Here is a 24422-nt window from a genome sequence, read left to right on the forward strand (position 1 = left end):
CCCGGCTTCCCTGCCCGAGGACGCTTCCTGGAGAGCGACTGATAAGCCTTTGTAGCAGGCTTGTTTTAAAACCCAGTTCCTCGAGGAGGGAAGCACCCAGATGCTCAGCTGTGATTTCTCAGCTTCGGAGATGAAATTGGAAAGAGAAAAGGCGAGTGGGAGAATGCAGGCACCGGGAGGAAGCGAGCTGTTTGAATACAGAGCCTCAAATCAGCACCTCTTCCTTTTAAAAGCGCGGGCTTGCTTCAAAGAAATGGGGAGGTACGGGGACACAACACGAGCTGTTCCATTCTTTGCTAGTTCGCGGCAGCCTTTGCGAAGGCTTTTCGGAGCGAGGCAAAGAGCATCTCCCCCAGATGCTCTAAATGTATCTAAATTTGATTAATCTGTTTGAAAAAAGAAGGCTGGCACAGGTTTCTCGACCCCTCCCCTTTAAATCAGAGAGTCCCTTCTGGAACATCGCTCTTTCATTATATGCTTGTTCAGGTTCCAGAGATGTGAACCACTAATAGGACTGGTGCGTTTGCGTCTGTGTGGCTTGGCTCACCCCCCACTTCTCCATCTAGGCCCCGTTGAAGACGCTGAGCTCGGCACTGTCTCACCGCACCCTGCCTCAAATATCATTCCTTCTCTCTCCGTCATAAACACAACTTCCCCCAAAGCCATTCCAGTTTGCCTTTGGGATTCAATGGAGTGGCTCGTTAAGGTTTTGTGTCCCAGGCCTTGAACCCCCCAAACGTACCACTGGATTCTCCTGCAAAGCCCAACCTTCTTCCTGCTATTGAGATCACCCTTTTGTTTTGTGGGTTTTGGACCTCAAATTAGCAGGAAAATTCCTGAGTTTTTTTTTTAAACCCAAACAATTGGCTGCATTGCCTTTTGGGACTTTTAGATGAGCCAGTAAGGATTCCTTGGCTGCTTCGGGCTTGTGGGGACAGCTCCATTGTCCCCATTCTTCAGCCAGGCCCAGCCACTGAGCTGTTGATCTGAATGGGGAGTGCAAGGGAAAAGGAGGGGAGATAACAATCTATAGGTTCTGTAGATTTGCAGATCCAACAGTACAATAAGAGTACACCCTCCCTACCCTGAAATTAATGGTGCCGCCACGGGCAGTGGAAAGTGCTGTCACTTCACAGCTGACTTAAGGCTATACCATAGGGTTTGCAAGGCAGGAGATGTTCAGAGGTGGTTTGCCATCGCCTGGCTGTGCTTAGTAACCCTGGGTTCCCTAGGTGGCCTCCTCTCCAAGTACGAACCAGGGCCGAACTTGCTTAGTAACCCTGGGCTCCCTAGGTGGCCTCCTCTCCAAGTACGAACCAGGGCCGAACTTGCTTAGTAACCCTGGGCTCCCTAAGTGGCCTCCTCTCCAAGTACGAAGCAGGGCCGAACTTGCTTAGTAACCTGGGCTCCCTAGGTGGCCTCCTCTCCAAGTATGAACCGGGGCCGAACTTGCTTAGTAACCCTGGGCTCCCTAGGTGGCCTCCTCTCCAAGTACGAACCAGGGCTGAACTTGCTTAGTAACCCTGGGCTCCCTAGGTGGCCTCCTCTCCAAGTACGAACCAGGGCCAAACTTGCTTAGTAACCCTGGGCTCCCTAGGTGGCCTCCTCTCCAAGTACGAAGCAGGGCCGAACTTGCTTAGTAACCTGGGCTCCCTAGGTGGCCTCCTCTCCAAGTATGAACCGGGGCCGAACTTGCTTAGTAACCCTGGGCTCCCTAGGTGGCCTCCTTTCCAAGTACGAACCAGGGCCGAACTTGCTTAGTAACCCTGGGCTCCTTAGGTGGCCTCCTCTCCAAGTACGAAGCAGGGCCGAACTTGCTTAGTAACCTGGGCTCTCTAGGTGGCCGCCTCTCCAAGTACGAACCGGGGCCGAACTTGCTTAGTAACCTGGGCTCTCTAGGTGGCCTCCTCTCCAAGTACGAACCGGGGCCGAACTTGCTTAGTAACCCTGGGCTCCCTAGGTGGCCTCCTCTCCAAGTACGAACCAGGGCCGAACTTGCTTAGTAACCCTGGGCTCCCTAGGTGGCCTCCTTTCCAAGTACGAAGCAGGGCCGAACTTGCTTAGTAACCTGGGCTCCCTAGGTGGCCTCCTCTCCAAGTATGAACCGGGGCCGAACTTGCTTAGTAACCCTGGATTCCCTCAGTGGTCTCCTGTCCAAGTACGAACCAGGGCCGAACCTGCTTAGCTTCCAAGATCTGACTTGATTGGGCTATTCTGGGCCATCTAGTTCGGGGGCTGTTAATGATGAGCAGGACAATCTCAAGAGCCCGGATCCTCAGGGTTGCATTTGCATTGATCAGTTTTATGGCCTTGAGAGAAAAAGGATTGAATCATTTCATACATGGGGGAAATTTGCATTTGGCATTCCATTTCCCCATTCCACATGTGAAGCAGAAGGGGCCCTTTCCCCACCTTGCAATGCTAGGACCTGTTTGCCCAGCGGCCAGAATGCTGGGCAGACTCCAAGCCTCTTTCCTATAAGCTTGGGGAAATCTGCAGTCAGCCACAAAAAGAGAGCTCCACTCCTCCATTTATGGCTGTTCTATATATTTTAGCTGTAATGAGATGAAGGGGCTGGCCCCAGACCAGGGAAGGAGCCGGCTGACCGGCTGGCTTTCTCTCGGCCTGCAGATTAAATTCTGCCTTGAAAGGTTAGAGGCAGGTGATGAATGTAAAGCGATTGCAATCACCTTTTAAGAAAACAGCCTGATCAAACGGTACTGCTAGGGACCACTTTGAGGATTGGCCTCCCCCACCACTGAAGGGGGGGGCAGATCTTGACATCAGAGGATTTAATTTGTCCCGGCATTTCAAGCGCTTTGTATACGAGCAGAGCGCCGATAATTGCCAGGAAAAAGGTGTTGCAGCAAGGCATGCTGGAGGGGCGGGAGGGGGGGAACAAGACTGTAGGGCCAAGCAAACGTTTCTCATTTCATTTCTTTTGAAACTTGTTTATATTCTTGTCGATGGTTTCAATTCTTGGCTTTTGAGCTTGTGTTCTCCCCCCCCCCCCACCTTCCCCTGGGTTCTTTTGTGTTTGTGCATACACGACGTACATTTTGATACACAAGTTATACATTATTTATATGTTCGGCGTTTAAGCATAAAATATACGTCTCGTGTATAATCCTGATTTATTAACCACCGGTAACATTGAAAAAGGTATATATTTTATTGGGGGGTGGAAATAAGAAAATGGTGTGTAAACGGTTTGTTTCGCACGAAGGGGTAGGTAGCAAAATGGTGGGTTTTTTACTACGGTATAGCAAAAACAGCAGAGATGAGAAACTAGAAAGCATCCCTGCTTGGGAAGCACTTGGCCTGCAGGGGGTGCTGTGAAGTTCCGATTAAAAACTGTTTGGCTAAGGATGCTCCCAGCTCTGTGGAATTACACGCAAATGGGAATGTGGGCAAACCAGGTCCCGTTACTGAGGCTGCTGTTACTGAGGCTGCTGGCTCTCAAAAGTCTGAAAATACAGACATACTTATTTGTGAATGGAAACTGGAAGAACCCAGCAATCTTACGCCTAAAAGGTTTGTTTTTAGAGTGTGCCAGACTGAGTCTTTTCCCGCAGAACTCATCCCCGGTGTGGGTCTGGGGCTCAGTGGCAGAGCATCTGCTTGGCATGCAGAAGGTTCCCGGTTCAATCCCTGGCATTTCTGGTTTAAAAGGATCTGGTCATAGGTGATGTGAAAGACCTCTGCCTGAGACCCTGGAGAGCTGCTGCCAGTCTGAATAGACAATATTGACCTTGATAGGCCAAGAGTCTGATTCCGTATAGTTTCATATGTGTTCAGCTTTCTGTCCTGCATATGTCCTTCTGGTTGGAAAGTATGTAAAATTTGCAGAGAAAACTGCTTCTTGCATGGGTTTTTGAGTGATGCTTGGGACCTTGCTGGACTCCTTTATTTCCCCTGAATGCAATAACCCTCATTGTTTTTCTTCTTCCCAGAATGCAAGCACTGTACTCTAACCTCCAAAGAAATTAAACTTGGGTCTGTTAGCCTGTTGGCATCTAATACCAATGGCTGGCATGACAGGGTCTGAACCTGGAAAATCTCCCCCGCCCTCCGGTCATTTTCTCATTTTTGGTCTGATGAAGAGCTCTGATGAACTCAAAAGTCTGCATGATTGTTTTGTTTCATTTTGATTGGTCCCAATAAAAGGTATTATGTGGATTTTTTTTCTTGTTCTAGATTAGGGACCTGTGAGTGCTCAGCCAAGGGGTGTCCAGTGAACCACCTTAAGTTTCATAATGGGTAGTCCGGAAGAACTGGAATTTTATGAAGTTTTCAATTGTTTTGCATAAGAATTCTATACCTGTTGTAATGCATAGGTGTGCCAACAGCTGGTGTCATATTTTAAAGGCCCTGGCGCATAGGATATGGCCCTACTCAGGTGCCAAAAGACTGTGGCTGATTCCGCACTAACTTTGCTCCGCGCCAGGTTTCCGTTTCTCTCTGGAGCAAGCTAGCGATTTCGCGCCAGCTGCTCTTCACTGCCTTTTTGCACCAGGACAACCCGCAATTTGCCACACTGCAGCGTAAACCTGAAAAAACCAGGTTTACACTGTGGCATGGCAAATCGCGAGTTGCCTTGGCGCAAAATGGTGGCGCGAAGCAGCTGGTGCGAAATCGAAACCTGGCATGGAGCAAGGTTATTGTGGAATCAGCCTGTATTAGGGAGAGGTTTTTGTTCTCTTCCAGATCTTCCCAGATTATTCTCAGTGACCGGCCGTGATGCTTTCCTTCCCTGCAAAATTTTGAATACAGTGGTTCTTAACAATATTCTGTATCCCAGGGCTATGCCAGGAAAAGTAGGATTCTCTGGTCCGACAGACTGGCTGTGTTCTGGTTTTGCTAGTTGCAGCTCCCAAAAGCTGAATGACTTATGCTGCCACTTTTTTGGCTTCTGACATCCCAGCAGATGTTGCAGACACCCTTGCAAGTGTATCTTTGCAGTCATGAGGGCTAGGAACTTGATTCTGGGGTATTTTTTTTCAACAAGGAAATCTGAGGGTCCAAGGGCCAAACTACAAGTTGTGAGTCCTTCTGTGTTTATTTTTTCTTTGGGGAACGAAGCCCTTCATGATTGCTTTTACAAGAACAAGAATATTGTGCAGTGGAGAGGGGGTGGATGGGAAATTCCTGGAGAGTTAGGGATGGGGCCTGGTGAGAGTGGGGTTTAGGGAGGTGAGGGAACTCAGTGGAGTGTAATACCATAGAGTCTGGCCCCCCAAGCAACTGTCGGCTCTGTAGCCTGGAGAGCAGTTGTAATTCTGGGAGATCTCCAGGCCCCACCTGTAAGCTAGCAACCCTAAAAGAGGGATATATTAACCCTGCTTTTCCCTTGTTGGGAAAAGCCCAACCTCCTTTTACTCCTATTGAGGAAAACTTACAGAGGCCTATATTTTCCCCCCTAGCAGGGATGAAAGCAGCTCAGGGGCTGCTTTTTCCATAAAGAAAATGGCAGGGTTGGAAAGGGTTAATCCTCCCCACCACACACACACTGCAGCTATTCTCCTCCTTGCTGAAACAATCCTGGTGGCCCTGCTTGCAAAAGAGCACCTCTCCCTTGTTTTCAATAAACACAGACAAAATGGCAGATTGCAATGGAGCAAACCAATTTCTGCACCCACGTCCCCCATTTTGCACTTCTCCCTCTGTGTCCCTGCAGAATCATGGCACATACGTGGCCTTGCTGACGGGGAGGGAAGGGGATGACAGTAAATGAAAATTTCTGATGTTTACTTTCTGTCTCAGCGGGGCGGGGAGCGGTGAGAAGACGGAAGGTACCACCATGACCTCTTTTGAACCCGTACTCCGTCCTGGCCTATACCAGCTCACTTTCACCCCTGTTTGCCTACCAAATGTTCTGGTGAGGGGGGGGGACCTCCTCCCCAGGGAGTTCGTATGTGTATTGCTCCATCCTGTTCCAGTCTCCATGGGTGTCTTCTACTTTCTTGTCTCCCCCCTCCCCAAGGCAGTTTTGATTCTCATCCTCTGAAGCCACCTTTTCTTTTTGCCCCCTGGATGTTCTTGATGCTTGTGGAAGTTCCAGATGCTCCACAGCTATTTGCCTCCTCTGTCCACTTATCCCATGCTCTGGCTCATACGCTTTGCAGTTCTTGCACCCCAGGACGCTTCTGTGCTGGCCAGCAGGTCCTTCGCATTCCAGGGCCGATACACTGGAGAAGACCCTTTTCCCTGCGACCCCAGCTGCATGAGACAGGGGGTTTTATGTGGCCATTCTTCATGTTCAAATTGAATTTGATTCAATGATCTTTTTTTTAAAAAAGAAAAGAGTTTATTAATTTCAGTCTGTCCCCAAGCTCTTAAAATGGGCTGGGTTGGCAATTTAAACAACCAAGGAAGAGACAATAAATTGGATCTCCCTTCCCCCACTCCTTTTGTGCTTGACTTATTTATGACTGTAATATTGACTATGTACAACATTCCCAATCAATGGGATATTCTCTACAGACCCCAGTCCCATGGCAGCTGCAGCCCGCTAGATTGCGCAGTATGAATTCATTGTTTCGGCGCTAGATGGGGACATGGCCAGATTTTGAATCTCCTGTTCGATGTTAAATTTAAGTCGGTGGGAACGGTGTTTGGCCATACTTGGTTGAATTAAATCAGGCTCCCCCACCTGTTTCTGCCCTCGTTTCCAATCAGATCCCTCCGCCACTGCAAGATTATGATCACCATCTTCAAGTACTTGAAGGGCTGGTATGGAATTGTTTCTTGTGGCCCCAGAAAGTTGGACCAGAACCAGTGGGTTGAAATTAAATCAGAAGAATTTCTGGCTGAATATTAGGAAGAACTTCCAGACAGAGCAGTTCCTCAGTGGAACAGGCTTCTTCATGAGGTGGTGGGCTCTCCTTCCTTGGTGGTTTCTAAACAGAGGCTAGATGGCCATCTGACAGCAATGCTGTTCCTGTGAATTTAGGGAGAGGTATTTGTGAATTTCCTGCATTGTGTAGGGAGTTGGACTAGATGACCACAGAGGTCCCTTCCAACTCTATGATTCTAAGCTTGAGGGTCCTCTGATTAAACAGCTCTGCTCAGTCTATGTTCCCAAATTTTTTGCTGTGAGCTATTTCCTCCAGATATGTCCTCAGTACCTATCTCTTCTTGGCTTAAATCCCTAAGTTCTCACCCACAGTCAAGAGGAAGCTTGAGTTATGCCAAACTCTTTTGGTGGCAACAAACTAGTGACAGTATCACTTTGGACTGGGGGGGGGGGGCTCTTGTGTTTAAATAGGAGTGCCTTTTGTCTACCTGTAGTGGGTAGATCACCACTGTTGGCCCCATTCCCCTGCCCTTGAGAAACTGAGGAGCAGGAGGGGGAAAAATGGCCTCTATGGTGACGCTCTAGGAATTTTCTTCATATGTCTGTGGTCTTTACAATGACTATTCAAGGAAATTCCTAGACCATCACCTGGAAGTGACATCACATCCTATACAGACTCCGTTTCCCCCAGGTACCACCCTCAAAATCTCCCAGCATCTGCCAACACAGTGCTGATAACATGATATTTGAACATTCCCCCATATCTGAAGACAGAATAAAAACACCTCTCATAAACACAGAAAACTAGCATATTGATGGGCAGTGGGGGTGGGTGGGAAGGAATGAGCTTGGAACCCTCTCTGAGTTATAGCATTCCATCTCTGTTTATCCCTAATACTACACCTCATTCCCCCATTGATTTACAGAAAATCAGCATGACCTGCATTGTGAAAGGCACGCCACTGTAGCCCGGAGTCCTGGCTGATCCTGTCCACCTATCAGCACTGGGGATCGGTGGGGCTGACCTCTCCCTCACCGCACACAGATTTCATGCTATGTGACAGAATGCTTTGAGTGTATTAATTCCAATATATCAGACTTATTTTGGCATGCCACTGAGGGCCTAATGACACACTAGTCTGTTTCCAGGGTTGCCCCAGGCTCTATGAAGCCAGGAGTGTGCTGGAAGTGCTGTTTTCACTACATGTGAGTTTCCTCAGTGGGGCAAGCAGCAGTTCCCTGGGGCTGTGTCAGGTCAGGAAAGCTGAGCGCAGAATGCTTAAACCCCCCCCCCCCTTCTCATCACATGGTGTTGTCCCGATCTGAATCAGGCCTCCCCACAAGCCTGACCAATAAGTTTCAAAATTGCAGAGAGCTTGGGGAGATCAAGGGAAGGGTGTAACTTGAGGATAGGCATTTAATTCCTGGTGCTTTTCGGTTTGTTTAAGATTTTAAGAATAGCGACATGTTTTTCCAGCCTCTCGAGAACATGGAATCCACAGTTCCTTGGACAAACCAAGTAACTTCTGTATGACCTTTGACATTCCCAAGCATTAAAACACTCTGGAATGTTTTAAAACCGCAAATTCATATTGTTATTTCCACCCTGAGGAGCCCCGTGACGCAGATTGGGAAGCTGCAGTACTGCAGTCCAAGCTCCAGACTTTTCTTTTTGTAGCAGGAACTCCTTTGCATTTTGGGTCCACACCCCTGATGTAGCCAATCCTTCAGGAGCTTACAGGGCTCTTAGTACAGGGCCTACTGTAAGCTCCAGGAGGATTGGCTACAACAAAGGGGGTAGCCTAATATGCAAAGGAGTTTTTGCTACAAAAAAAGCCCTTGCAAGTTTGATCTCAGCAGAAGCTGGGTTCAGATAGCCAGCTCCAGGTTGACTCAGCCTTCCATCCTTCTGAGTTCGGTAAAATGAGTACCCAGTTTGCTGGGGGTAAAGTGTAGATGACTGGGTAAGGCAATGGCAAACTACCCCATAAAAAATCTGCTGTAAAATATTGTGATGCCACGTCACCCCAGAATTGGAAATGACTGGTGCTTGCACAGGGGACTACCTTTACCTTTTTTACACTGAGATGCTAACTTGACAATTGTGCAAACCATTCAGAAGGCTTAGAGTATGTGTGAATTTGAGTCTTCTGGATGTGCCTCCATGTGATCCCATCCTCTTTTTCCTTTTAGGGAGGAAGGCGCCTCCTATGAGGTCATGCAACTGGACTTTGAGATGGAGAATTTCACTAGCCAGTCGGTGACCCGGCGAATCATGTGGCACATAGACTATCGAGGCCGCAACCCACCACCTGACCTGGACAGGGCTGTGACAGAGCTGACAGTAATCCAAAGGGACATTCGTGCCATCCTTCCTTTGGCGATGGTGAGTGGAAATTAAGGACATAAGAGAAGCCATGTTGGGTCAGGCCAGTGGCCCATCCAGTCCAACACTCTGTGACACTCAGTGGCCAAAACCCAGGTGCCATCAGGAGGTCCAGCAGTGAGGCCAGAACTCTAGAAGCCCTCAGGCACCAAGAATACAGAGCATCACTCCTCAGACGTAAAGAACATACAAGAAGCCATGTTGGATCAGGCCAGTGGCCCATCCTGTCCAACACTCTGTGACACACAGTGACCAAAACCCAGCTGCCATCTGGAGGTCTACCAGTGGGGTGGGAACTTCAGAAGCCCTCCCACTGTTGCCCCCCAGGCACCAAGAACACAGAGCATCACTGCCCCAGACATAGTGTTCCATCTATATCTTGTGACTAAGAGCCACTGATGGACCTCTGCTCCATCAGTTGGATATGTTTATCTGTTGTTGACTATCTCGCATCCTTCTTAGAACCAGTTCCCCTCATTCCATTGTTTTGGTCTAGTTCCCATCACTCAGATCCAATGTAGTGTAGTTTTTAAGAGTGTCAGACTAGGATCTGGAGACCCAGGTTGAATGCCTACATGCACCAAGGAAGCCTTGGGCCAGTCACGCACTTTCATGCACAGAGTGGTTGTAAGGGTAAAATGGAGAAGCAGAGACGGTGTTAAGTAGTGATGCCAGCTCTAGGTTGGGAAATACCTGGATATTTTGGGGGTGGAGCCTGAGGAGGGTGGGGCTTGGGGAGGAACTTGAATGAGGTACAACACCACAGAGTTTGCCTTTCAGAGCGACTATTTTGTTCTGATAAACTGATATCTGTTGCTTGGAGATTATTTGTAATAGCGGGAAATGACATTGGGGATTTGCTTTCCCATTGAGGATAAAAATACAGCATCAACAGAGTAAATAAAATAATTGCCAAAAGTTTTCTAAATTTTTGATTTTTGTGATGCCTTATTATAGTTGTTTTCCTGCAATTTAAACTGGAGACCCCTTTTGCTCTGAGTACATAAGAACATAAGAGAAGCCATGTTGGATCAGGCCAACGGCCCATCCAGTCCAACACTCTGTGTCACACAGTGGCAAAAAAAATTTATATACACACATACACTGTGGCTAATAGCCACTGATGGACCTGTGCTCCATATTTTTATCTAAACCCCTCTTGAAGGTGGCTATACTTGTGGCCGCCACCACCTCCTGTGGCAGTGAATTCCACATGTTAATCACCCTTTGGGTGAAGAAGTACTTCCTTTTATCCGTTTTAACCTGTCTGCTCAGCAATTTCATCGAATGCCCACGAGTTCTTGTATTGTGAGAAAGGGAGAAAAGTACTTCTTTCTCTACTTTCTCCATCCCATGCATTATCTTGTAAACCTCTATCATGTCACCCCGCAGTTGACGTTTCTCCAAGCTAAAGAGTCCCAAGCGTTTCAACCTTTCTTCATAGGGAAAGTGCTCCAGCCCTTTAATCATTCTAGTTGCCCTTCTCTGGACTTTCTCCAATGCTATAATATCCTTTTTGAGGTGAGGCGACCAGAACTGCACACAGTACTCCAAATGAGACCGCACCATCGATTTATACAGGGGCATTATGATACTGGTACAAAGATATATATGGTTTCTCTTGACCAGCTTTCCAGACCTTGGGCAGGCATTTTCCCTGAGACTGCAGCTTATCCCAGTTAATATTTGCTCTTGGCATCCTGACTTCCCCTGGCATTCCTCCATGTTTGTCTGTAGTTGAGTAGATTGTTATAGGCATAGAGTTCTACAGCTGCGTGTTATATACACCGTCTAATCCAGCCTCCTCCTCAACACAGGAAACCACAAACCTCAACAATTCAGCTTTTGCTTGGATCCCCCCAGGGAGGGAGAAATCACAGTGCCCTGAGGTCACTGATTCTATTGCTGAACCTCTCTTGCCGATAGGAAGTTTATCTTAATGCAGCTGAAAATTGCATTAACCCTTTTTTTGCCGCTGCATTGCTCTGCTGACTCATGTTCAGCTTGTGATCATCACCGCAGTCCCCCTGATCTTTTTCACGTACTCTTTCTGTTAGGCATTGCCCCATCATATACCTGTGCATTTGATTCTGTATGCCAAAACACAGGGCTTTTGCATTTTTCCCTGGCGAATTTCACTCGTTAGGTTGGAAAGCTGGGCTGAAACTAGCCAAGGTCATTTTTAATTACCTGTCTGTCCTCCGAGGCACTTGCTATCCCTCCTTGTTTCCCTCTGCAAAACTGATACAGATTTCTTTCATCCAAGTCACGGATTAAAATGGTGAAGAGTAGTTCGGAACTCAAGGCAGAGAGAATCCCTGTGGCATCCACTTGAGATCTTTCTCCGGATTCATGAAATACCATTGACAAACACTTCTCAGGCTGGTTCGCCAACCCAGCTGTCAGTCCACCTATTGGTACTGTCGTCTCAGCCCTACTTGCATCCAAGAATCCACACTCCCTTTGCTTGAGACGATATCCCTGTCCATGTATTAGCAGCAGGAGGGGGATCAAAGCTGCAACAGGTCTCCCGGCTCGAAAGGATATACAGTGCCTTTCTAGACAGAGTTACACCCTTCTGTTGAAATCAATGAGCTTAGAAGAATGTAACTCTCTTTGGGATCGCACTGTTCGACCGATGGGCACATAAAAGTTGGTGGCTTGATTTTTTCACCACCCGTGCCAAATGCTATTTGGGGCTCAGGAATGAAGCCGCTTGAAACTTGGCTTGTGGAGTGTGCAGAAATACATGTCCTTTTGTTTTACCTAGATTTTCAGCAACAGCAATTAACAGGCAACTTTTATTATCTTTTATTGCTGTCCAGGCCAAAATGGTCTTCCAGTTTATTACACTATTTTGCCATTTGATCCTTTGTATCCATTGGCACTCTTAACCCACCAACTGCATGTATTTCAGCCCGCTGAATCCTGTCCCCTTATCTGAAGAAGTATACATGCACACGAAAGCTTACATTTTGAATAAAACTTTGTTGGTCTTAAAGATGCAACTTTACTCCTACTTTTATTGCTTCAGACCAATACGACTACCCACTTGGGTCTTTGCAAAGTTTCTTAAGATCTCCATGGTCTTCAGAGTCCACCCCCAACACCAGCAAAACAGCACCCCCTTATTTGGGGGGATTGCCATCATCACAGTGGCGCAACAGGAATACTTTGTAGATTCAGGTGGGCGGCCGCGTTGGTCTGAAGCAGCTGAACAAACTTTGAGCCCAACAGCACCTTCAAGACCAACACAGTGTCATTATTATGTTAGGTTTTGGCTGTATGCATGTGCAGAGGAAGCAAAGTACGAATCCTAGCTAGGATTCGGAGCAGGTTTGAGTTGGAATGCCACACCCCCACAATCCTCAGAGAACTTGGCAGCACTGAGATATAGTCAGAGGCGTGGCGCAAAGTTCTTTGCCAGTGAGGATCTTAGCAGGGAATCTGATCAAAGGGATTTAAGGCATAGTCTGGGGGAAGGCAAGCTGGCCAGATGGCGGTTAGGCAGGAAGGGAGAAGGAGAAGCACACAGAGCTGCTTTGAATGAGCTTCAAGAGCCGCATAAGCAAAGCAGTTAGATTTGACTCCTGGGGACCAATGAGAGTTTCAGGACATGAGCTTTTGAGAACTTCCTTCATCAGACTTGTGGGGGGATGGCCTTTGATTCTCACGCGCTTTGACTCTCCGAAGCTTCTACTCTGAAACTCTGGTAGGGGGGTCCCCAAGATGCTCCAGGAGTCAAATCTAACTGTTCTGCTGCTGACTAACATGACTACTTTCTGAAAAGTAAGCAAAAGGCAGAGTCTTTTGCTCAGGCAGTACCCTTAAGCTGACCCAGATACATTGGCAGGTTGGCGAAGGGACAATAGTGCTTCCTCTTCTGTTCTGTAACCCTGAGTTTCTGATTCTGAAGGGACACCAGAGCAGAATCTTCTCATGCCACACCATATGTCACAACCCTGGTATTCCTTGGAAGTCTCCCATCCAAGTATTGGCCAAGGTCAGCCCTGCGTAACTTCCAAGATTTGGCGAGAATTGGACTAGCCTGGGCTATCCAGGTCAGAAAACGTAGGATTCTGGGATTATAACGGGACCTCCTCTTTCTTTTTTCCCTTGACCTTCAGGATACAGAGATCATCAACACAGCCATCCTGACCGGTCGGACGGTGGCCATCCCAGTGAAGGTCATCGCCATTGAGATGACTGGCATCATCTTGGACATTTCAGCAGATGTGGAGTGCAAGTCTAGCAATGAAGATATCATCAAGGTGGGTGAGAGAGGCCGAGGTGGAGAAGAAGCATCAGTTTCAGTGTGTGTAGCTTGGGACCGTGAGGGACTGGCCTAGCCAAAAATGGAGCTTAGAGGAACTCCAGCTTGGACTGCAGCTTGGTTCCCTCTAGCACAACTTCCTGTTTTCCAGATTGTTCCTTGGTCGTTGTTGCTGGAAGTGCTGTCGAGTCACAGCTGACTTATGGTGACCACATAGGATTTTCAAGGCAAAAGATGTTCAGAGGTGGTTCACCATTGCCTGCCTCCGCATCGCGATCCTGGTATTCCTTGGAGGTCTCCCACCCAAATAGTAGACAGGAAAGACCCTGCTTAGCTTATGAAATTGGGGTAGCCTGAGCTATCCAGGTCAGGGCGTTCCTTGGTTGGATGTCCCCAGTTAGATTCAGCAGCTTGCTGCCTCTGTACACGGACAGTTAAATTCAAGTCAAGTAACACCTTGGAGAGCAAGAAGAGTTTCGGGGGTAAGCTTTTGAGAGTCAAAGCTCCCTTTATCAGACACAGTAGAACAGAAATGGAGATTCCTTTTATCCTAGTCATAAGGCAGAAGGGGGATTGTAGAGGAAGCTTTTAAAGGATGCAGAGGCACAATGTATATTGTAATCAGATTGATTAGGGTGGAGGGGAAAGGCTTCGGGGATCACCCACTTCTCTTCTGCTGTAACTGGTCTCTAAGGTGTTGGTGGTGTTGGCCTCTTGTTGATCTCTAAAATGCTACTGGACTGAGAGCCAGTTTGGTGTGGTGATTAAGAACGGGGGACTGATCTGGAGAACCAGGTGCGATTCCCCACTCCTCCACATGGAGCCAGCTGCATGACCTTGGGTCAGTTGTAGTCCTGTCAGAACTCTCTCAGTCCCACCTACCTTGCAGGGTGTTCGTTGTGGGAAGAGGATGGGAAGGTTGATGGTAAGCCACTCTGAGACTCCAAGTGAAGGGCAGGGTATAAATCCAACTCTCCTCCTTCTTCTTCCTTTCCCTCTTCCTCCTCCTCTTCTTTCTTCTTCTTTCCTTCTTCTTCTTCTTCTTCTTTGGTAACATCACCTCAAAAGTGGGTTAAACACGCAAATGAGTTTAAAAGGTGCTGGATACTTCACAAGTCCGGGGACATCTTTTTGGCAACATTGGTGGCCACTCAAAGTGGTGGCCAAAATTTTGTGGAGTAGCCCACGATCTCAACCACTGTGTTTTATTCATTTTATTTTTGTTTTATTTTATCGTATTTATATCCTACCCTCCCCTGGCGGACTCAATTTACTAAATCTCTTTCTTTTTAACGTTGATTTTTCATCAACCCCCTGGGGGGGCACAATATATTGGTCGGTTAGATATCTGATAAGAGCCTTGTGGCACAGAGTGCTAAGGCTGCAGTACTGCAGTCCTAAGCTCTGCTTACGACCTGAGTTCGATCCCTGGTGGAAGATGGGTTTTCAGGTAGCCGGCTCGAGGTTGACTCAGCCTTCCATCCTTCTGAGGTCAGTAAAATGAGTTCCCAGCTTGCTGGGGGGAAAGTGTAGATGACTGGGGAAGGCAATGGCAAACCATCCTGTAAAAAGTCTGCCGTGAAAATGTTGTGATAGCAACGTCACCCCAGAGTCGGAAACGACTCCATCTAAGCCTCTGGATTTGTCTCATCCTTTGAAAAACTGTCTTAAGAGCTAGGTCCTGCATGCGGCACAGCTGTTTAATGTATTTAAAACATTTGCATCCTGTCTTCCTCCCCCCTCCCCACCCAGGAGATCCAAGGCAGCTGTTGGCAGGGAGGTAGATTACTAGACTAATAGAAGAGGTGGTCTTGCTTCGATCACAGTTTGGGAGGCTGCCCTGCGTTAAAAATCCCCTGCAAGCAGGAAAGTGGCCTAGCGAACCAAGAGGGGAGAGAAGCTTTCTATTTGAGTGGCATCTTTTCAGTGTAGGGGAACCTCTCAAAGTGGCCTTCCGTGCCTTTAGAGGAGCACTGGCTCTGCTGCATGCAGAGACTCACCTCAGCTAGCGGCATCTGGTGGCAGTCGATTCAGTTCAGTGTAGCGGTTAAGCGTGTGGACTCTTCTCTGGGAGAACCGGGTTTGTTTCCCCATTCCTTCACTTGCACTTGCCGGAATGGCCTTGGGTCAGCCCTGGCTCTGGCAGGAGTTGTCCTTGAAAGGGCAGCAGTTGGGAGAGCTCTCTCAGCCCCACCCACCTGTTGTGGGGGGAGAAGACATAGGAGATTGTAAGCAGCACCCACCTTCCTTGCTGCATGCCTTCCCTGGTGCCACTGGGGAAAGGGCTGCAGGCATCGGGGGGGGGCGGGGTATGGATGGTAGTCAGACAGGGGAAGGAGACACGAGCAAGAGGATAGGAGGGCAGGAGTGCTTGGTGGTGCACGGAGGCAGGGCTGGCTCTAGACTGTGAGGCACCCTAGGCAAGGCTAACTTCTGGCAACCCCCCCTCCTTACTGATAAGATTACTGAGTCCCATGGGGGTGCCCAATTTGGTGCCCCCCCCAAAGGCTGGTGCTCTAGGCAGTTGCCCAGTTCGCCTAGTGGCAGGGTCAGCCTTGTGCGGAGGAGGGAAAGGCCTTTCCCGAAACTGACCCCGGTGTCAGAAGCGGTCGTTCCAGATACACTTAGCCATGGCACAGGAGCTCCTTTCGTACCCTTTGAATCGCACAAACCAGGCCTCTGCGCAAATGTGCACGCGGCTCAGGTGACTGAGACAGCCAGCTCATTCTCCCCCCCCCCCCGCCCCCTGTTCAAATACTTCCCCACCGCCTGGATTAAACCTCATCTTGATTTACCGCGGCAGTTCTGGACAAGTCGTGCATCCATCCGCCGCTTCCAGTGGGCCCGTGTGCGACTTTCCTGCTTGTAAATCCTCACAGGTTGCTGTTTCCCCCAGATCCGGGGGTGAGCCAAGCAAGCTGAGGTATGGGGCCGGGGATGAATAATGTCACCAGCTAGTTCTGCCACCCCCCCCTTTCTGTTTTCCATTAAGTCCCTTTCGACACCCCCCCTCTTCCTTCCGCTCCTGCGTAAATTATGTCAACCGTGCCACAGAGAGGTGTGTTGGCAAGCTCTCCCGCTTACCTGGAGAGATGCGGGGGGGAGGGCAATTGCTCTGTCAGGAATATAAACCTACACCGTCTATCAGGCCAGCCGCTATCTGTTACTGTAAATAATTCAGCATTACGGAGAGCAGTGGAGTTGTGAGCAGCTGTCTCCGTGCTCCCCAGGTGTGTATAGCGGAGAGGGGCATAAACAACCGAAGTGGCTCTATCGATCTCCAGGCCCGAGGGATGCCAGGAACAAGCCTCCGGCACCACGAGTCACGTGAGGAGAGAGATGCTAAGGCAGGGAGCCGGTATTTCTGTACTGAAACAGACAGCTTTTCGGCTATTGCCTCAGAGCCGAAGCCGGGGTTAGCTGTTTTGTTGGCCCAGTGATGCGGAGGCATCCCACCCTAGCGAATTCATAATGGGTCTGGGAGCTATTGAAAGGAAGTGCAGTGTCAGGCTAGGACACAGAGCGGAGTGTAACGGTTAGAGTGTCAGGCTAGGAACTTGGAGGAGACCAGCATTTGAATCCCCGTTTGGTCCTGAAGCTCACTTGGGGCCCATAAGCCAGTTAAAAAGGTAGTTCCCTGTGCAAGCACCAGTCGTTTCCGACTCTAGGGTGACGTCGCATCACGACGTTTTCACAGCGGACTTTTTTACAGGGTGGTTTGCCATTGCCTTCCCCAGTCATCTACACTTTCCCCCCAGCAAACTGGGTGCTCATTTTTCCAACCTTGGAAGGATGGAAGGCTGAGTCAACCTGGAGCCGGTTACCTGAACCCAGCTTCCGACAGGATCAAACTCAGGTCATGAGCGGAGAGCTCAAACTGCAATACTGCAGATTTACCACTCTGCGCCACAGGGCTGATAAGCCAGTTACCTGTACATAAATGTTGTGTCCAGAAGCAAGTTAGCTCAGTGGTAGAATATCTGGTTGCCATGCAGAAGGTCCCAGGTTCAGTCTCTGGTATCTCCAGTAGAATCAGGTAGGGGGTGATGTGAAAGACCTCAGCCTGAGACCAGTGTTCCCTCTAAGCTGAGTCAGTATGAGCTAGCTCACCTGTTCTTTGCCTCTGGCTCACACATTTTTGTCTTAGCCCAGGAAAGGTGGTCCCAGAGCGAACTAATTTATGCTGTAGCTCACAACTTTAATGCCAGTAGCTCCTCACAAGACTCCGCTCTTAGAGGGAGTATTGCCTGAGACCCTGGAGAGCTGCTGCCAGTTTGAGTAGATGTTGTTGACTTTGATGGATTGATGGTCTAACTGAGTATGAGGCAGCTTCCTATGTACTCTCTCTCTTGGTATGGCCTACCACACCAAGAGTATTGTGAGGGTAAAATGGAGGGGGGGGGGGAATAACCATAAAGATGAGTAATTGATGACCTGAATAGTGAGATAAAAGTTAGTACTTTATGGCAGCGACGTCTAGTTGTTAGACAGGGGGTTGGAATGGATCTCCTCTGTGCTATAAACTCACGGGTGACTTTGGGCCAGTCGTGCATTCTGTCTCTCTCTCTCTGTTTTTTTAAAGTTGGATTTATATCTTGCCCTCCACTCCGAATCTCAGAGTCTTAGAGCGGCTCCTTATCTTCTTCCCCCACAACAAACACCCTCTGAGGTGGATGGGGCTGAGAGAGCTCTCCCAGAAATCTGCCCTTTCAAGGGCAACTCTTGGAAAGCTATGGCTGACCCAAGGCCATTCCAGCAGGTGTAAATGGAGGAGTGGGGAATCAAACCCGGTTCTCCCAGATAAGAGTCCACACGCTTAACCACTACACCACACTGGCTCTCTGTCTGTCTTCGACTTTAACCTTGATGTGAGAGTCCAGTTGGGAGGGGAGAGGAAAATAGTTTATGCTGTGCTGGGCTTCTTAGAGGAATGGTGGAATAAAAATGGAGAGAGAGAGAGAGAGAGAGAGAGAGATGCAAGACGTAAAAAATGCTCTGCATCAAAATCTCTTCAGTCTTCTCTTGTGCCGTTTCTGTTAGGTGGGCCACTCATTCATTTGCTTTGAATCTCCCCCTTCCAATACTGTGCAAATACACACCCTTGGATCATTCCCAAACCCAGCTTCCCCTTGCATCTGCAGACGGATATTACCCAAAGTATCGCTCAGGGTAGAATATGTTCCCTTCCTTGGTACTATTTGAATGGACATGGTGTGTGATCAGCTGCCCCCCTGAGAGGTTGGAAGAACCGGCCCCCCAGCTTGTCTTGGTGGGTGTGTTTATTAGCCTAAGGGATGCCAGCGATGGCATGTCGTCTTTATTTTGATGGATGACACAATATCCAGAGATGCATTTTGGGCCTCATTTTTATTCTGATGTGGAGCTGAGATTGCCTTCCCAGACATGCTGAGCTTGTGTCTCTCGGCTGTCGAAGCCCAGTTTAAGTAGCCCTGTGGGAATCAAGGGAAATAGACCCTGGCCATGTCGAACACAAATGCACACACACACACACAGAGACAGAAAAGATCCCTGCATCCTCTCCAATTAAGGTCGCTAGCAAACTCTAGTTAAACTAGGTCTTTTTTGTCAGGTTTGCAGCTGCAGGGTCATGATGGTGGTTCAGAATTTCCGGGGCTTGCCAGTGTACAAAGCAGGAGCCCGAAGTCCAAAAAGAAAAACGGAGCTGGCGCATACATGCCCAATGGTACAGTTGGCCCTTAGCATCTGTGCTCAGAAGCTTTGCATGGGTAGTGATGGGCAGATGTTTAGCCTCTGCTCCAAGCCTTATTTCTGACTGCACGAGAGATCTGCAGAGTACCTTGGCAATGGCCCAAAAATATCCAGAAGTTTGAGAGAGACATCACATGTAATACTTTCAGCATGCAAATCGACTTCCGTTATTGGCAGTGGACGGGTATGGGTTTGCTGTGGCTCGATTTGAAACTGGCTTTTCTTGGTTGCTTTTGACGGTTGCCTTGGAAAAAGTATTTGAGTTTTGTCTTGACCTGGATGGCCCAGCCTAGCCCGATCTCATCAGATGTTGGAAGCTAAGCAGGGTCGGCCCTGGTTAGTATTTGGATGGGGGACCACCAAAGAATCCTGAGAGTGTGGCATAGAACTGAACAATGGCAGACTACCTCCACTTGTCTTTGGCTGTGAGCAGAGCTTTTTTTATTTTTGTAGCAGGAACTCCTTTGCATGTTAAGGCCACACACCCCTGATGTAGCCAATCCTCCAAGAGCTTACTGGGCTCTTAGTACAGGGCCTACTGAAAGCTCCAGGAGGATTGGCTACATTAAGGGATTGTGTCCTAATATGCAGAGGAGTTCCTGCTGCAAAAAAAGCCCTAGTTGTGAAGTATGGTAGACTGAGAGTGTAAGATTGGCCTGGGGTCAGAGAGAAGCTCAATGGAAATGAGGCTATCCAGACTGAACTGGCATGCTTGTGAAAGTTGGTCTTTTGTGCTCGTTTTGATGGACATCTCAAAAGGCTGAGAAGCAGGGGACAGCGAGGGCCTGTGAGAAATGCAGTTAACCTGTGAGTGGCCAATCACGAGAACCCAGGGCCATGAGTGCATGCAAAGTTCCAGCTCTTCCACCCTCCCCATGCCTTGCAATTCACTTTAATCTGTGCTGCATTCCTCATGTGAAGCTGTATTCTGCTGAGTCAGCCCCTTGGTCTGTCATGGTCAGTATTGTCTACTCAGATTGGCAGCAACTGTTCAGGCAGAAGTCCTTCACATCACCCTCCTACTCAGGGGTTTTTGGTAATTTTTTTTTAAAGCCCAGCAGGACCTCGTTTGGATATTAGGCCACACCTCCTGATGGCAACATTCTTCACAGGGCCTTTTTTGTAGAAAAAGCCCAGCAGGAACTCATTTGCATATTAGGCCACACACCCCGATGACACCATTGTTTTGCACAGGGCCTTTTTTTGTAGAAAAAGCCCAGCTGGAACTGATTTGCATATTAGGCCACACCCCCTGACACCAAGCCAGCTGGAACTGTGTTCCTACTAAAAAAAAAGTCCTGCTCCTACTTGATTCTTTTAACTGGAGATGCTCAGGATTGAATGTGGGACCTTCTGCATGCCAGGCAGATGCTCAATAACTGAGTCATGCTCCTTCCTTCTTTACTGACATGTTCGGCCTATGATCTACTGAGAGCCAGTTTGATGTAGTGGTTTGGTGCAGGGGCTCTTATATGGGTGAACCGGGTTTGATTCCCCACTTCTTCACATGCAACTGTTGGAGTGACCTTGGGTCAGTCCATAACTCTCTCAAAGCTGTTCTGCTCAAGAGCAGTTGTCTTGGAGCTCTCTCAGCCCCACTTACCTCACAGGTGAAAACACTTTGAACAGGGGGTGGCATGTATTTTGAAATGAATAAAATAAGACACATCTATCATGGAGTTGTTATTTTGGAGTACCTTTAGCAAATGGAACATCAGTCAGACTTTCCAAAGTGATTCTTGAATACCTTTGAGAGCCAATTTACTGTAGTGGTTAAGTGTGCAGACTCTTATCTGGGAGAACCGGGTTTGATTCCCCACTCTTCCATATTCACCTGCTGATGTGAACCTTGAGTCACAAGTTCTCACAGAGCTGTTCCTCTCAAGAGCAGTTTCTGTCAGAGCTCTCTCAGCCCCACCTACCTCACAGGGTATCTGTTGTGGGGAGGGGAAGGAAAAGGAGACTGTTAGCCGCTCTGAGACTCCTTTGGGTAGTGAAGCGTGGGGTATAAATCCAATCCCCTCCTCCTCCTTCGCCAATCAGCCTTTGCTGACCACATCCCTTTCCCACTTTTTCTGCAGGTGTCCAGCAGCTGTGACTACGTCTTTGTGAGCGGCAAGGAGTCGAGGGGGTCGATGAATGCGGGTGTCTCCTTCAGCTACGACCACCTCAGCGCCCTCTTGGAGATGACTGTCTGGGTCCCCAAACTCCCTCTCCATATCGAGCTCTCAGACTCGCGACTCAGCCAAGTGAAGGGCTGGCGGGTTCCCGTCCTGCCTGACCGGAGGTAGGCTGGTGGGTTTGCAAGGCGCATTTGAGGATAGAGGACGGGGAGGGGAATGAAATTAGTCCAAGCTGATTCAGACAGACGCACAATGAGGACTAGAGGTCTGTTTCCTGAAAACTCGATTGAAACTATATTAATTGTCTCTGTTATCCTTGTGGCACAATCTACTTAGAAGCAAGAGTGGAATTCTAGCAGGAGCTCCTTTGCATATTAGGCCACACCCCCATGATGTAACCAGTCCTCCAAGAGTTTACAAGGCTCTTTTTTGTAAGCTCTTGGTTGATTGGCTGCATCAGGGAGGTCTGGCCTAATATGCAAAGATGCTCCTGCTAGAATTCCACCCCTGCTTAGAAGTAAGTCCCATGTTGTTACGCAGGAAGCTGCTGCATATTGAATCAGGCTATTGGTCCCGCAAGCTCAGGATCATCTACTTGGACTGGCTGTGGCTCTCCAGGGACTCAGGCGGAGGTCTTTCAAATCACCCACTACCCGATCCTTTCAACTGGAGATGCTGGGGATCAAACCCGTCACCTTCTGCATGCTAAGCAGATGCTCTACCACTGAGCCACAGCCCCCCTTTTCAGCTCAGTGAAATTTACACCCAGGAAGGTGCCCGTAGGACATGCACATTTTTGTTCATTGAACATCTTGGCTCGAATGGAAATGGGCTCTGAGTCGTCGTGGTCCAGCCTTCCTGACACTTCTTTCGTTTCTCACCCATGAAACTTCCACCACCAAGTGATGCTCAGTGCTCAGCCTCCCACACACCAACCCTGGACTCCTCAAGCTGGGCTGGAAGGGCTGTGGCTTTGCCTGTTGTAGGTAGTGGTAGTTCTAAACACCACCTGACACTGGGTAGGGAAGAGGAGGGGACCATTCCTCTCTGCTGTTGCAATAAATACAGCTGCAGAAAGAGTGTGAGTGGAAGGGAAGTGCAGCAAGGAGCTCTTTCTGAAGACGGTGCTCGGACCTTCTGGGTAGCTCCGGGGGGCAATTTGTGCTCCTGCCACTACACGGAAGAATTCCTCATTTATTTCCATAAGTCTCCCCCACCCCCAAGGTATTGATGAATAAACCTTTCAAATATGGAGATCGTGACTAGACTACGTTTCCCTCAATTTATGCATCCAAGCCTGATTCCGGGAAAGGATCAATCTTTATCTGCTCAGATAACGGCTGGTGGGATGCTAAAAATAAAGCGTGTTCGCCGCAGCTCTTGGTTTTGTCCATATGCAAACTTAATTGACCCAAACCTCGACCATTCATTACTTAAGATTTTGGTGACTGATCACAGAGCCGATAATAACTGTCATGATCCTGGGCCAGCATAGGTCAAAAGCCATCCCTCTCAGCAGAAGGCCATGTGGCAGCTCTAGTCTGCCTTCTGGTTGTTCTAATCCCTGTTGGAATACAAATATCGAAGGTCCTATTTACTAGCTTTTTGGTAGCTGCTCCAGCGGTGTGAAAGAACCTTCCAGGAACATTAGAAGATCTCCATCCCTTCTGCACTTTTGGAGGCGATGTAAGACTGAGCTTTTTAGAAGGCCTGAGTGGTTTTTAACTCTGCCTTTGAAGGTTACCTAGACTCTTAAACGTGTCTTCGTCGGCTGCTTTAATAGTTATTTTGGAAGTCTTTACGATGCACTCGGTTTTATTGGCGTTATTCATCTCGGATCTCCCAGTTTCCTGGGAGAAAGGCAAGTTTCACGAACGGTTTAAATAATAATGTATTATAAACGTCCATCATTCGACTAGACGAGAGATGGGAATACATAAGCGAGTTAACTGTGTCACATGGCCTGATCTATGACCCAATTGTTTTGACTCTCCCAACCACCCTCAGGTCAGCACGGGAGAGCGACGACGACGAAGAGGAAGATGAACGACGGCAGAGCCGGGGCTGCACCCTCCAGTACCAGCACGCCACCCTGCAGGTGTTCACCCAGTTTCACACCACCTCCTCTGAGGGCACCGACCAGGTGGTCACCATGCTGGGCCCAGAGTGGATGGTTGAGGTCACAGACCTGGTGAGCGACTTCATGAGGATAGAGGACCCCCGGGTGGCGCACATGGTGGACAGCAACACGCTGGCTGGCCGAGAACCCGGCACCACCCTCTTCAAGGTAAAAGCCGAATGAGTACTCAACAATAATAACAGCGTTCATTCGGCATCTGTTTTATCAGATGGGGAAGGAGATGGGGAGGGGAAGCTAGACAAGATCATTCAATATGAATTTCTTGGAGTGCTGTAAATTCCTTTGAGTCAGAGGTTTTCTGTCGGGCACTGCTAAGACTGGATGATGCTCTGATATCAGCGGTGAGGCAAAGGCATTCTGTGCATGCCCAGAGACCCTCTTTTTATTGCTTCACACATTCTGAGGCTGAAAGCCTGCACTGCAGGTGGAGGCCTTAGATTAACACAACGTTTACACTTGGTGCCATTTTGGTATGATTTTGGAACCTGTGGCGCAATAATCCTTCAATAGCTTTTTTTAAACTTTACATTCACTGATATTGTGGCCATAGTTCGTGTTTGTTTTGAGCTGTTTTAATTGGAGTTCTCTTTGGTCAAGACTGTACCACGTCAGGCGGGGATTGGGGGACTAACTGTAAAAGGAAATATATACCTATTTATGGAAAATTAGCACTTGAGGAGAAAGGGGAGGGGGGGGGAAGAGAACAGAACCTAACACAGTAGTTTCCTATACAGATGGAATTTTTGGTCTAGTGGCGCATTTAGTCAGGTGAGTCTGAAAACTACAGTCTAGTTGCTGCCCCGCTGGTTTAAGGGGCTCAGTGGTGGAGCTTTGCATGCAGAAGGCCCTGGGTTCAATCCCCAGCATCTCCTTTTGAGAAGAACCAGGTAGTAGGCGATATGAAAGACCCCTACCTGAGACCCTGGAGAGCCAGTTGCCAGTCAGAGTAGACAAGACTCAGTTGGATGGTCCAA

The 24422-nt window shown here is 48.6% G+C and overlaps 1 protein-coding gene across 1 annotated transcript in view; it reads left to right on the top strand.

The window, feature by feature from the left end:
* The window catches only part of TMEM132E (transmembrane protein 132E), a 201714-nt gene that overhangs the window by 166793 nt on the left and 10499 nt on the right, over positions 1-24422 (top strand). The window contains exons 4-7 of the mRNA XM_060259121.1: positions 8990-9182; positions 13310-13453; positions 21267-21472; positions 23316-23595. Coding sequence (XP_060115104.1) covers positions 8990-9182; positions 13310-13453; positions 21267-21472; positions 23316-23595 — 823 coding nt within the window. The remainder of the gene's footprint in view (positions 1-8989; positions 9183-13309; positions 13454-21266; positions 21473-23315; positions 23596-24422) is intronic.

The sequence above is a fragment of the Heteronotia binoei genome, chromosome 18 (genome assembly GCF_032191835.1).
Source record: "Heteronotia binoei isolate CCM8104 ecotype False Entrance Well chromosome 18, APGP_CSIRO_Hbin_v1, whole genome shotgun sequence".
NCBI classification, from domain to species: Eukaryota; Metazoa; Chordata; class Lepidosauria; order Squamata; family Gekkonidae; genus Heteronotia; species Heteronotia binoei.